The 13,963-nt window shown below is 45.4% G+C and overlaps 1 protein-coding gene across 2 annotated transcripts in view; it reads left to right on the forward strand.

The window, feature by feature from the left end:
- SND1 (staphylococcal nuclease and tudor domain containing 1) overlaps positions 1–13,963 on the forward strand; it is a 407,933-nt gene that overhangs the window by 62,343 nt on the left and 331,627 nt on the right. For both annotated transcript variants that reach the window (XM_002712078.6, XM_089328543.1), the window contains exon 10: positions 4,960–5,073. In XM_002712078.6, coding sequence (XP_002712124.1) covers positions 4,960–5,073 — 114 coding nt within the window. The remainder of the gene's footprint in view (positions 1–4,959; positions 5,074–13,963) is intronic.

A 13,963-nucleotide genomic window follows, 5' to 3' on the forward strand; every position in this document is an offset into this window, starting at 1 on the left:
AGATTTTTAGAATGTTTACCTGGCTTTAAAAATTACCATTTTTATTAGACGCTTTAATTTTTTAGGGCAATTTGGAGAAAGCGAGCAGGTAGTGTAGCGTTCCCCAGTTCTCATCCAGTGCCACCTGTTTGCTCTGTTGGTAATACCTTACGTGAGTACAGTGCGTTTGGTCTAATGCATTTACCAATATTGAAGCTATTGGCCTAAGTTCCATACTTTTTTTTTTTTTTTCAGGTTTCCTTAATTCTTTCCCATGTCCTTTCTGTGTTCTGGATAGCACAGCACATTTACTTGGTGATTTTTCTGTAGGCTTCTCTAGGAAAGGACCGTTTCTCAGCCTCACTTTTGATATCGTTGACACTTTTGGGGAGAGTACTGATCAGGTATTTGTGGAATGTCCCTGGGTTGAATTTTTCCAGGAGCCTGATTTTCCTTTAAGTATTTATTATAATATCTGGAGTGATTATGCTTAAGTGCCAAGAGGTGCGTTCATCAGGTGTTGCTGTGATTATTTTTACAGTTTATTTATGTATTTGAGAAGCAGAGAATGCACAGCCCCAGTGCCCACTGGCCAGGTATTTGCAGCTGGGAGCTGCAAATGTGGATGGCAGGATTCACCTTCAATCGCCACCGCTGTTTCCCAGGGGTCCTCGTTAGCAGAAAGCTGGGGTCAGGAGTCAGGGCTGGAGACTGGACCCAGGCGCTCTGCTGTGAGATGCAGGCATCCTAATGGTGACTAACCGCCAGGCCAACTGTCTGCCCCTGTTTTTTGTCAAAGGCGTATGGACAAGAGGAAGCAGACGTAGCATACGACCAAGCAGCCAGATGTCATGATTTCAGAGGAGGAAGGATAGTTGTCTGTCATTCCCAGTGGCCCCATCAAAGGACACTTTCTGGTACTGCCAGTAGAAGGCCTTGTTTGGGTTGGGGGCCCTTTTGTTCTACCTGGAATTGGCCATGTTGGCAGCATTAGCACCGTTTGGGCTGTGTTTGGGGAGGTAATCTGTCGGGCGCTGTCACTCGAGAGGCTGTTGAAAGGCTTTTTGCTCGTTTTCTGCGTGCTGCAAGGTTTTAAGTAGTTGGAAAATAGCAGCTCATGGCCACGCTGTGAACCCTGTGGATCAGCTCTGTAGATAGGAGGAGGCTAGAGAGGGGGATGGTTTCCTGCCCTGACACAGCCCTGCAGTTCTCCGTGCTAGCTGTTAGCCTATCCATTGTCACCACTAACCCTTTTTACTTTATATAATTTGTTTTCAAGAGATGTGGAGGGAGTTTTTGTCGCATGTGTCTGGAGTCCAACTAGTGACTTGCTCTGCGTTGATTTCTTTTCCTGTGCCGAATGGATCACATGGCATGTGTGGCGTGGTGGGTACACACGGTTGGTGTGCAGAGAGACTGAGCAGTGTGGGCACACCTCCGGCACGCGAGAAGCAGTGCTGTGTAAGCGTGGTCTGCAGCAATGCTGAGGAGCGGGCTGGGGAAAGGGATCTGCTCTGCATTTTACTTATTGCACAGTGTGTGACGATCACTAGTGTTTTATGGCTCATTCCATGTCTCTCTGGATGGCAATGACACCATTTACAGAGGAATCCAAAGGCACAAACCCCGCTCACATACGAACACGTGGATGCACACACATGCGCTCCCCCTCCCTCTCCCTCCAAAAGCTGAACCATGCTTAGCTGGCAGCGTCAGAGTGCACAGTTCCTGAAGAGGAGGTTTCTAATCGGGGAGATGCCGAGCAGAGAGTCTGCTGCTGCTGTGGCGAAATTTACAGCTCCAAGGATCCATCCGTTGCTTCTGCTGCTAACGCATTCATTATAAGGGGTGACGAATCCCAGTAACTTGTCACAGGGTATGCTCAGATCTTCACGTTCTGGAATCAGGGGGTGAAGGTGTGAGCACTACGATACTTTCCCTAGTTTTATTCCTGTCTTAGCATGGCTAGGGAGCAGAGAATGTCTAGATTTTTGTTATGACGATTGTAGGAATTTCCCTGTTGTTGGCAATTCGACGATTTAACAAGAGTTTGGATTGGAGAGGAGGTACAGACCTGTCCAACATAGGGATTCCTGAAATAGTGTGATGTGTGTGCCTTCGAGAAGTGTGGTGTCTACCCGGTTATCCTTTGGGTATCCTTTTGAATGTGGAGCTGTATTGATTTACTATACCCGTTACTTTGCTTGGCTTGGCTTTGTAGAATTTTTTCCTTCCCTTTGATTTCAGGTTAGAATAGCAGAATAAGCAAATATCATGGAAATCTCACTGTCTAAACGTTCTGACATCCATTGAATAATACTTTTCCTGTCATCCAAATGTGAGGTTATGAAGGATTAGGGAACTCATTAGCTGGAGGGTCTTTAATATTTTGGTCGGTTTTCCCAGGAAGAAATTCCATTCCTCTAGACAGTTTTATTGTGCATTAATTGTCTAGGTGGTAGTGGGAATAATATCTGTCTTTTGTTTTTTTCCCCTTTGAGTTATTGAATCTGTATTTTTGGTTGTACATTCCAAGTAGTTTTAAGTTTTTGTGATGGTACAAAACCCTGCGCCTTTTTATAAAACCCATACCTAGGTTATTAGCCCTGACTTTGGTCCTTTGGTGATCGCATATCATGCCTTGTTATGGTTGATGTTCACAATTAGTTTCAAGCTCTCTTGGCATTAGCGATTAATCTTCATGATTATCAGATCTGCCAGAAGGTTCTAGCAGAATAATTATGGTTATACGAGGTTGTCTTTTTTGTTATGTTAAGGGTTGCAAGTCAGTCTTAGAAAATGGAAAATTTTTCTTTTTTGACAGGCAGAGTGGACAGTGAGAGAGAGAGAGAGCAGAGAGAAAGGTCTTCCTTCTGTGGGTTCACCCCTCAATGGCCGCTGCGACCGGTGTGCTATGGCGGGTGCACCGCGCTGATCCGAAGCCAGGAGCCAGGTACTTCTCCTGGTCTCCCATGCGGGTGCAGGGCCCAAGCACTTGGGCCATCCTCCATTGCCCTCCCGGGTCACAGCAGAGAGCTGGCCTGGAAGAGGGGCAAGCAGGACAGAATCCGGCGCTCCGACCAGGACTCGAACCCTGGTGTGCCGGCGCCACAGGCGGAGGATTAGCCAAGTGAGCCATGGCACCGGCCAGAAAATGGGAAATTAAAAATTGTCCCCTCTTCTAGTCTCCTCAGTTCTTGGCGAGATGTTTCATTGCTTTCCTGATGCCTGGGCTATTCTTCACGTTGTCCCCTTTACTCACAGTGGCAAAGCCCAGGGATGCTGTCCCGTCCTACAGCCGTGTCAGCCTTCCGTGGAGTTATAGCTTGGTTCCACCTGTCTTCTTCTTTTGGTCATTCCTTCTGAAGGCACTTAACCACTGTTATTTCCTCTCCTGTATGATTTCTCACTTATTTTTTGCCTTTTGCTTGCTTCAGATTGTCCCTTAAACCACTTACCTTTTTGGTATGTGGTTGGCTGGCTCTTTGGAACAGGGAGAGAGTGGCCATTTTTTGAAGAGTGCTAGTAAATGGGTACTTTTGTGCTGAAAGATCTAAAGCCTTCTGGGGAAAAAATTACTGAGGCCTCCCTTAAGACAGTTATCAGTGTAATATCCATGGGCTGGGTGGGCCTAGCCTGTCCTTTTGTTTGGTGCATTGAAGAGGAGGTGAAGTCTGTTTTCACTTTTGGCTGCTGACCCTAAAGATTATTCCACTGCCTTGTCACTCCCGATGAGCCTGATTGGATCCTGCAATGGTTTGATTTTGCCTGTGCAGAGGAAGTGCATGGTGATAGTGTTTTGTCAGTGACTACTTTGTAGGGAAGTACTTACTGCTTACAAAAAAATAAATAAAACCAAACAGCCCTGACAACAGTCTCTGCATATAATTGGATGAATTGTAGAGTGCTGGCTGTATTCCAGCTTCTAGTTATAACCTTGATGTGGCACTAACCTGGGCTGAATGGGATTCTATTCTGTAGTCATTAGGGGAATGTTCTAATAGCCAGGTTTTTTTTCTTTAATTGTGTGTGTGTGTGTGTGTGTGTGTGTGTGTGTGTGTGTGTGTTTTAAGTCTGACAGAGTTAGACAGTGAGAGAGAGAGAGAGACAGAGAGAAAGGTCTTCCTTCCATTGGTTCACGCCCCAAGTGGCCGCCACAGTGGAACTATGCCAATCTGAAGCCAGGAGGCAGGTGCTTCCTCCTGGTCTCCCATGTGGATGCAGGGGCCCAAGCACTTGGGCCATCCTCCAGTTCCCTCCCAGGCCACAGCAGAGAGCTGGATTGGCAGAGGAGCAACCGGGACTAGAACCTAGCGCCCATATGGGATGCTGGCACTGCAGGCAGAGGATTAACCAAGTGAGCCCGCGGAAGTCAGTTTTTTGAAATTGACAGTGAGGTCCAGTCAGTGTTTATGATTCTGGGTCCCAAAGCAAGGATGTCCATAGGTGGTGTTCTGAAAAGGAGGTCTCAGTAGTTGGGGTGAAGTCTTAGTAATTTAGTGTGAGATTAACAGTCAGGCCTCTCCTTCCCCATGCTGAGCCTTTGATTTCCCTGCTCTCTGTTGGGGCATCCTATTTTAGTTCTTTTTCGTCTTGTTCTTGTACCTTCTAATCCAATCCTTGCCTCTTTTCCTAGATTCACATTGAGAAAGGGTTTTTGATTTTAGCATAGCGCCTATTCCAAGGAAAATCTTCAATAACCCATAGAAACTGGATTTCCAGTTTTTAATAAGCTGCATGGTTAACCATATTTCTTGGTCTGGGCAAAAGATATGAATGCTGTTCATTCTTTCTCTTGGGGAGTTATAGCAGGGTCTCTGGGGACTGATAATTACAACATAGTCTCTCTGCCACTGTTGTATTGCGAAGCATCATCTTGGATCTACCTCAGATGGCTGTTGGTCTTATCGGGCCTTGCGTGTGATGGGGACCATCAGGGCTGATGAATCAGATTTCAGCATTGTCTCTTCTTGTTCACAGGTGATGCAGGTTCTGAATGCAGATGCCATTGTCGTGAAGCTCAACTCCGGAGACTATAAGACTATCCATCTGTCTAGCATCCGACCACCACGGCTGGAGGGGGAGAACACACAGGTGAGAACAGGGAAGCAGCTGAGCCTGTTCATAGAAAGCAAAAGAAGGAGCTCGAGAATTAGATTTTAATCTCCAAAGTATTATTTTCTGATATCTGCAGCCTGGTCCCATTGGGCAGGCCTCAGTGTCACCTGAACCAGACGCACTGCTTTCAGATGGCGACTGTTGCCACCCCCAAGGGAGCTTGAGAGCAGTGAGGATTGGCATATGTGTGATGCTGGATGAGTTTTATTTATTAGTAAGGTCTAACTTGTCTGTGAATAAGGAGACAAGAAGCTTTATGTCTCACGTATGTGATAACAGGGCAAGTTTCTGCTGGTCATTTTGATTTGATATTCCCTTATGCTTTTGCTCTGGGGGTTAGTCACTCATCTTTTGCAAGTGCTAACAATCATTGTCGATTACACTGGCCTGTGCTGGGGTCTTTTGGCCAAGTAGGTGGTTGCCTTACTAATGGATATGCCAATTTTGATCAATTATGTTTTGCGTGAAAACTTCTAGAGCTGGTGCTTAGCATATGGATACATAATTTTGTTTCAAATTTTATGGTCATTTTCTTTCATTTTTCTGTGTTATTCAAGATGAACGTTTTTGGGGGGTTTTGTTATATCCTTGTTTTGAAGTTATTTTCAATAACAGGTTTAATAGTATTGTTGACAACCTTTTTTTTTTTAAAATTAATTAATTAATTAATTTATTTGAAAGGTAGAGTGACAGAAAGAGGGGGACATAGTAAGATCTGTTGGTTTACTCCCCATATGTCTGCGAAAGCCAGGGCTGGTCCAGGCCAAAGCCAGGAGCCTGGACCTCCATCCAGGTCTCCCTAATGGGTGGCAGTGGCCCAAGTACTTGGGCTGTCTTTCCCAGACACATTAGCTGGATCAGAAGCAGAGCAGCTGGAACTCGAACTGGCACTATTATGAGGAATGCTGTTGTTCCAGGCAGTGTCTTAACCCTCGCCCCAATTCCAGCCCTCGTGTCCTGTTTTTACAGATATCTTTCCTATTCTTTCTATTGCCCTCTGATAAATGAAGTGACTCTGTTGAGTAATTGTACAAGCAGGTCCTCAGAGCTAAAGGCACATGTATGGATGGTTTTCAGAAATGAGATGTTGTGGTTGATGTTAGTTCTGTGTACTAGCTACTCTTTTGTTTATCCCTTTGCAGTTCTAAAAATAAGGAATTTGCTTTTCCAGTGTTGTACATGTACCCATGTTGTGGCGCATTCACAAGTTGAAGTCCATGCCCTGTTTTCATTTCTGTGCAAGTTTACAGGCAGCCCATAGGAGTAAGATAAAAATATCATGATTGTCTTTTGAATCAGATCATGCATCCAGAACACACAGGATGGGTGATTTGAATGTCGAGCCAGTCAGTTCATTTTCTCCCTGTTTACCCCCATGGAGGAGGCGATTTAATGCAGCAAACAGTATTGCGGTAAGGTCGAGAATGTAAATGCATGAAAGCCTAGAAATGCCAAAATCAGTTTCTCTTGGTAACTGTAGCTGTGCCTCATTGCACAGAGTAAATATGCATCTCCAATTGTGTCAGGATGGGAGTAGTCCACCAGTCTGCATCTGTGCCATACCATTGGAATCAGGGTTCCCACAGCAACCACAACTTTGCAATTCTTGAGCGTTAATGTTTGTGCCTGTATCATCAGCCAAAGCATTATGTTAATGTGGACTATGTAGATGAATTCTAAGCAGGTTTTAGAGAAATGGCATGTTTTAGGTAGGATCATAGCAGGTTTTCTGAAGTAACAGTTAACTTACTGCTGAGAATTTTGAGTTCTTCCCCAGTCCTTTGGAGTTCCTCAGTGGGAAAAAAGATGTGTTTCTCTTAGGCTGACGGGAAGTTGATAGGATTCTGATTGTAGAATTTCTTTTTTCCTTACCAAGGTGGGTGTTTTTTCTCTCTCTCTCTTTCTCTCTCTCTCTCTCTCACACGCAATTTACTTCTGAGATCTAATTCCATTTTAAGAAAGTTCCCAGTAAGGCTTAGCTGTAACAGTCTTCAGCATATGGTTTCTGAGGGAAATAAGGGATGATCTTCATTATTGTTAAATTCCTCAAGAAGAATTTACAGAAGGCTCGCATCAGAAATAAGATGCTGTAACATACTTTGAATATAGTGGTGGAGGGCCCCCTCAAGGTTTCCCAGAGCAGCTTGTATATTGTGGGAGTTCAAGAAAAGAAAATTAGCCCACACAAGTTAGAGAACACAGCTTAACACTGGCCAGTGTTAGGACAGCCAGATGGGTCCGTTATACTTGGTTTTTTAGATGTGCAAGTAAGGTACAAATAAAACCTGAGAGAAACATTATTTGGGAGCCAACATTGTGGAACAGTAGGGAAAGCCACCATCTTCAATGCCTGCATCCCATATGTGTGCCAGTTCAAGTCCCAGCTGCTCCACTTCTGATCCAGTTTCCAACTAATGTGCCTGGGAAAATAGAGGAAGTTGGCCCAAGTTTGGGTCCCTGAACCCATGTAGGAGACCCAAATGGAGTTCCAGAATATCTTTTTTCTCTCTTTGTCTGCCATTCTCCTTCTCCCTCTGTTACTTTGGGTTTTCAAATACATTTAAAGAAAAATACAGGAACATTAATTGTAATGTATTTTATTTGACTTAATGACTTAATAGATCCACAATCTTATTTATTTATTTATTTAAGATTTATTCATTTATCTGAAAGTTACAAAGAAAGAGAGAGAGGGAGAGACTGAGATTTTCCATCTGCTGGCCCACTCCTCAGTTGGTTGCAACAACTAGGGTTGAGCCAGGCCGAAGCCAGGAGCCAGGAGCTTCTTCCATGTCTCCCACAGGAGTGGATGACCCCAAGCACTTGGGCCATCCTCCACTGTGTTTCCCAGGCCATTAGCAGGGAGCTGGTTTGGAAGTAGAACAGCCTGGACACAGACTGGCACCCATATGGGATGCCAGTACTGCAGGCTGTGCCTTTAACCACTGTGCCACAACACCTGTCCCCATAATCATATCTTTTGAGCACTTAATAAGAGAATGAAAGCTTAAAAAAATGAGGCCCCTTGCCCCCAATACCAGATCCGTGGACTGTAGTATATGTTTCACATTTGCAGCACATTTTAGTTCACTCTGGAATGTTTCAAGGGCTCAGTGGCCACATGAGGTTATGAGCTACTGTTGTAGGCAGCACAGCTTTGAGCAGATCAATATCTACTGGCTGCCTTTTTTGCTGTAGGGACAGTGAAGGGGAAGCAGGTAGAAATAAACAGATACCCTTTTGATTCTACCCTTTTTGGATGTATTGGGGGACACACACAGGTCATTTCATTTATGTTACGTGCTGTGAAAGAAAAGTGTAGGATTTAGGAGAGTTGCAAATCCTGGAAGGCTTCTTTGAGGAAGTGCCGTTTAAGGCCCAAAGGGTAATTAGGGCTTAGCTAGATGAAAAGAGAGAGAAGACAATTTCTGACCTGCAAAGCAGCAGTGACAAAAATGAGAGGAGTTTTTGAGAACAGAGCAGTGGATGATGTGTGAGTGGTAGGATACACGTGTCTAGGAAAGTGTAGTCCGGGCCACCACGTACCTCTTCTGAAAACATTGCAGGATATTCATGAAGAGAGAATGTGGGACGTGGGATGAACTGCAGGGGATCTGTGTGACAGGAGTAAGGATGTGTGACGTCCGGGTGTGGTTAGAAGTGGGCTTGGGAGTTCAGCAGGGCCCATTTGGTGAGGACTTGTATGTCACGATTTGGGGGTTTTATCTTAAAGAATTTCCAACATGGGGAAAGCACATTTGGATTTAAGCACCCTTGTGTTAGTTGTTTGAATTTGCAAGGTATGAAAGTATCTCTCTTGTAAGAGAAGATCATCCTAGATCAAAACCGGTGTGCAGCTTGGAGTTTGTGGTCAGCATCGACTGACCAGCGTCCTGGGGTGACTTGTGTGCTGAACGGGATCTATGGATGTGGCTCCAGCAGTTTATTGGTATCCTGCAGGGTTCAAAATAGTTGCCTTTCTCCTGGAAGAAGTCCCCAGAGTTATTATCAGGCGTGCAGGACCCCTACTGCTAATGGCAACATTAGCAGAGATTTACAGTAGGGATGCAGGGACGACAAAGCGCCTCAGTTTCCCATTGTGGCATATAATTCTATGTGTGTGAAGCCTGAGCAACAGTCATTCTTTTACTGTGTAACAACTCTTCCTACAGCTACAAGGGAAGCCCAGCCAAGTATGTAAGGTACACATGTTGCGGCCATGACCTCTGTTAAGTGTAGATGACATGTTTGCAAATAAGAGAAGGCCACCCCTTCCTCCGGCAGCCTTGTGTCAGAGAACATGTCTCAGCAAGCAGAAGGCAGCGTGGATTTCAGCTCTTGATCTCCTTTGTCCCTGTTGGCCAGCTGCCCTTCTGTATGGCACAGTGTGCACAGGAATATGTGCTTTGTCTTCGTGGTAGAATCGCAAAGGAAAATGTCAAGGATGGGAATTGGGGGTGGTCTTACAGTTGGAGAAACAGGGTGCTTGGGGGTTGCTGGGAGATGAAAGGAAGTGACCTATGGTTGCAGGAGACCTTAAATCATAGACTCAGGACATTACGAAGGGGCACCCATCCTATGAGTCCAGGGCCTTTAGAAAGGTCCCTACCTTTAGAAAGGAGAGAAAGATAAGCTGACTGTTTACACTGCTAGGGCCTTTTCTAACCTGAAGAACCAAGTGGGAGAGGGTAAGGCAGGAGGAACTGGAGGGGTAGGTGAGGAGGGAGAGTCTTTGACGTGAGCATCCTCAGAGGCCGGCAGCTGTTGCTGGATAGGCCGCCCTGTGAGCTCCCTGGTGAGGCCCTCCGAGGGCCTGGCTTTCAAGGAAGCCTCGGCAGATTTCTTTTAGTGGTTCTCCTCATGCTCTAGTGACCTGTCATCAAGTAATATAGATCTACTGAGCCATCTATAAATTTGGGGCATAATAGGGCAAATTGGATTTTTCTTTCTTGCATGCAGAGACTAGTTCATTTCTCTTAAATTATACAAGAAGACAAGGCTTCGCCCTAGGCTAACTGTATACTTCCACTCCCTGGGTTTTGGTTACTTTCTAATTGGAGCCAGAGGAAGCCCTCGGATGAGACAGGGTGATCAAAGGAACTGTTTTCACCCTAGGTGGCTGCTTTCCAATATTATCCAGGAATTCAAGGCTACCCTCTGCTGCTGGGTTTTGGTTAGAGCTTGGTTTGTTGCTGGAAAGGTTGGTGGGAGGGTTCAAAGCGGAGGTATATAAAACTTGCCTCCGATGGTTCCGGCTGGATGTGTCTGTTGTTGATTGTGTTTCTGTGCCATAGTGCTCCTGCATTATTCAGGTCAAGTCCACTGTCCTCTCTTAGGCCGTGTTAACTCCTTCATGCTGAGAGCCCATTTAGAACACTGACGCATGGGGCTCTTGTGAACCTGAACATGGATCAGGGTTTCTCTGAAGGCATAGTTTGTTTTATCCAGTTGCTTGCCACGGAGAAGTTAGTGCTAAGTCTTGGGGAAAGGCTGTGGGTTTTCTGAGCCGCTGCCTTAAAGGAGATAACACATTGTGCAATCTCAGGACTTCCTAGGGAGCGCTCCACTTTGATGTGAAACGCCAGAGCCTAGTGCTCTGTTGCCCAGGGCTGCTGTGGGCTTTGTGTTGCACTTGGAGTGTTAATGACAAAGGAATCAGCCCCCAGGCATCTGATGAAGGGTCTGACTTATTCCCCCATGAAGTCGGTTCTGGCAGTGCTATTGTTGGCAAAGAGGTACAGAGCTGAAATTTACCTTGAAAACAGGTACATAAAGTACTCATCCCCCAGTATGAAGTGGAGAAGGTTTGCTTTCCTTTCCAGGGCCTCTTCCCAACCTCTATCCTGAGCTTGCCTCTTCCGTCTGTGGCTTCCCTCTAAACCGCCCCCCCCCCCCCCCCAAGTGCATGAGCTTGGTGTTCTGGCAAGTGTGGAAAGCAGGAGGGGGAGACTGTCCCCCGAGCTGGCAGCCCCAGTCCTTGGGAACTCACTCAGCGCGTAGAGATTCCTCCCCATCAGGGCCTCGAACTCCTCAGACTTGGCTGCCCTCTGTTAAAGCTGCTGTCTGCTTACTCTCCCGGTGTCCTTGCTGCCTTCCTCTTCTGGAGCTGTCTGCCAGGCCTGCTCTGCCTGGGTCTCCTGTGCAAGTGGAGAGAAGCTGCAGGTAGGCGCATTATTAGTGGTGCCCTGGTGTTCTAAAGGGTTTCTTGGTCAGAGGCAGGGCTGTTCCTGGGGCTGGTAACTCCTGTGTACAAGTCCCTCCGGGACTTTGCCATTTTCACACAATTAAAAGCCATCTCCCACCTATTCCCCCCAGTTTAGATTTCTGAAGACAAGATGACTGGTCTCTCTGGGCACTCAGGCAGAGGATGCCTGTGCTGAGATACACAGCAACAGGAAGCTGTGGGATTGGAGTCCCTAAGTGATGTGGGGGCAAACCAATAAACCCACTGACTGTGATCTCGCATTGGTGACTGGGAGCATAAGGCAAATAGCAAATTAGAGAGGGACTCCAGCTTGGCATTAAGGACCTCCGAGAAAAGCAAAAGCTCTTTGAAATGGATATAGCATTTCAGCGGATTCCAATGGAGAGATTTGGGGACTGCCGCGCTGTGATCAAAAGACGTAGGAATATGTCAGAGCACTGGCACAGGCATTCTGTACCAGTTTCGGATTTGTTTGATCTGTGCATTTTTGAGAACACTTGAAACCTCCATTGTTAAAAGACTGAAAAAAATTACTATTAGAAGACTGTGGGTGGGTCTTAGCTCATCCATTTGAGATTCCAGAATGTGTATGTCCTATTTCGTCAGGTAAATATCTAGGTACCACCACTGGAAACACTAGGGTGATCTGCTTCTCTGCTGGCGAGGTCACTGCAGGGCAAGCCTGGCTCCTTGTGATGAGGTCAAGACATTGGTATCTGGGTCAGTAGTAGAGCTTCCAAAAATGTGCTTTCCCTGATCCAAGTGAATTTTAAACTAAAGAAAACCCTGTGTGCCTGTCTTGTTGCCCTTTGATTCACTTTCTTCTTCCCATTCTAAATTATATTCTTTTAGTCCCTTTAGTGTTGTATCCCGTCCTGGTGATCTTGCCTATCTCCTTCAGATAATTTTTATGGCATTTTAATAGTCTCCTAGTGGGTCTTGGTGGCTAATTCTTCTCTGAACCTTTTGCATTGATCTCTTTCTGCCCATTTTTCTCTCTCTTTTTTGACTATTCCTTTAATCATCACTATCACACAGTTCTACATTCTCAATTTATCTAAATCTCCCTGGTACCAGTATGTTCATATTTCTTGCCTCTTCTTGTCCTGTGAGGTGCAGTAATTCTCTGTTGTTTCCAGAGTTGACAGCACCATTATATCTGCTGTCTTGTGGCCATTTAACATCCTGCTGCGCCTGGGAAACCTGATTCCATTCCTTGGCTCCTGGAGGCCCCTTTAGGACAGAGTCTTCCATCCACAGTCTTTTCCTTTCTCTGTAACACCCTGTACAGTTATCTACTTAGGGACTCCCTTTCTTGAGTCACCTTGAATGGCATTGTTTCTGAGCTTCACAGCTGCTCCTGCAGTATCTTGTGTTGTGTTGTCAACACAGTAGGCACTTAATAAATGCTTAAATAAAAAATACCTGCTGAAGCAAAAGACTTAATTTCATATATTGCAATTGAGTGGGCATCCCTTTTACCACCCACCTGCCACTGCTAATCTTGACTGCTTCTGATAACATCCCAGCTTGAGCCAGTGTCGTAGGGTCTGAGGATCCCAGGAGGGAGGTTTTGCAATCCTGTTTTTTCCTGCTTCTTAATTGGATTGCTTGTTGTGCTGGCTTAGGTCACACATGGCTTAGTTTTCTGCGGGCACTTCCTCTTCCCCACTTCCAGTTTCAATCTGGTTGCTGCCATTGGAGTGACGAGGCCTGGTTCCTCTCATAATGTGTATTCCATTAGCGCTGTGCAGATTGAGTTCAGTCCACCAGAGGGGTTAATTTCAGAATTTTAACTGCTTTTGAAGATTGGTCCCCAATTAACTTATTTTAACACCTCTATTCTTGCTCTCTGTTTCCCAAACATAAGCATTGAGGTATCTTGATTCATTGAAGTTTTAGGTGCACTCTTTACTGAGGGCTGTATTTTTTTCTGCTGTTGTTGACCTTGTTGGTTGTCAGATTATTTCTTTGCTTGGAACTAATTTTAAAATCAATTAGAGAGCTTTCCCTTCATCTTTCTCTCTTTATTTATGAGACACTGATTGCATAGCTACCTACACTGTGTTTAGATAAATTACCCTTTTTTTTTTTTGCATAACATTTATATTCAAGGCAAATTTAGTGCAGTCAGCCAGGACTTTGCATTTTTGCCGGCCAGGGCTATAGGTTTCATTCCTTGGTGAGCTCATTAGCTTTGTGCTAGGCAAGCTCTGTTCACTTCAGAACCCAAACGTTTATGTTCCTCGTGTATTACCTGCGCTGTGGTTTCAGGAAATTATTTTTTATTAATATGGGGTTTATAATTTTAGTCCCTGAGAGTCTGATCTTGACCAGTGCCTAGTACTTGTGTGCGTTGTGGTTACCAAGTAGACTCCAGACGGGATGTGGGAATGTCAATGAAGTTGCTATCAGTCTACATCGGTATTTAAGCAAAGCCTTTTTAGCACTGAAGACTGGAAGGGGAAGCTGAAGGACACAGATGCTTGCTTTTCTCCTAGCAAATGACAAGCCTATTGCTTAGGCATATTTTTGATGCCACTTTTCATTTTCGCTTTCCTTTGAAAAGCTACAGTCAGTGTATGGGTAGCTCACATTCTGTAGTCCTTAACCTCCCCTGCCTGCTTTTGGCCGCAGATTTCATTGCTGGGTTCACTGTTG

The sequence above is a fragment of the Oryctolagus cuniculus genome, chromosome 3 (assembly GCF_051225735.1).
Source record: "Oryctolagus cuniculus isolate XC-2025 breed Fujian yellow rabbit chromosome 3, ASM5122573v1, whole genome shotgun sequence".
Classification (NCBI taxonomy): domain Eukaryota; kingdom Metazoa; phylum Chordata; class Mammalia; order Lagomorpha; family Leporidae; genus Oryctolagus; species Oryctolagus cuniculus.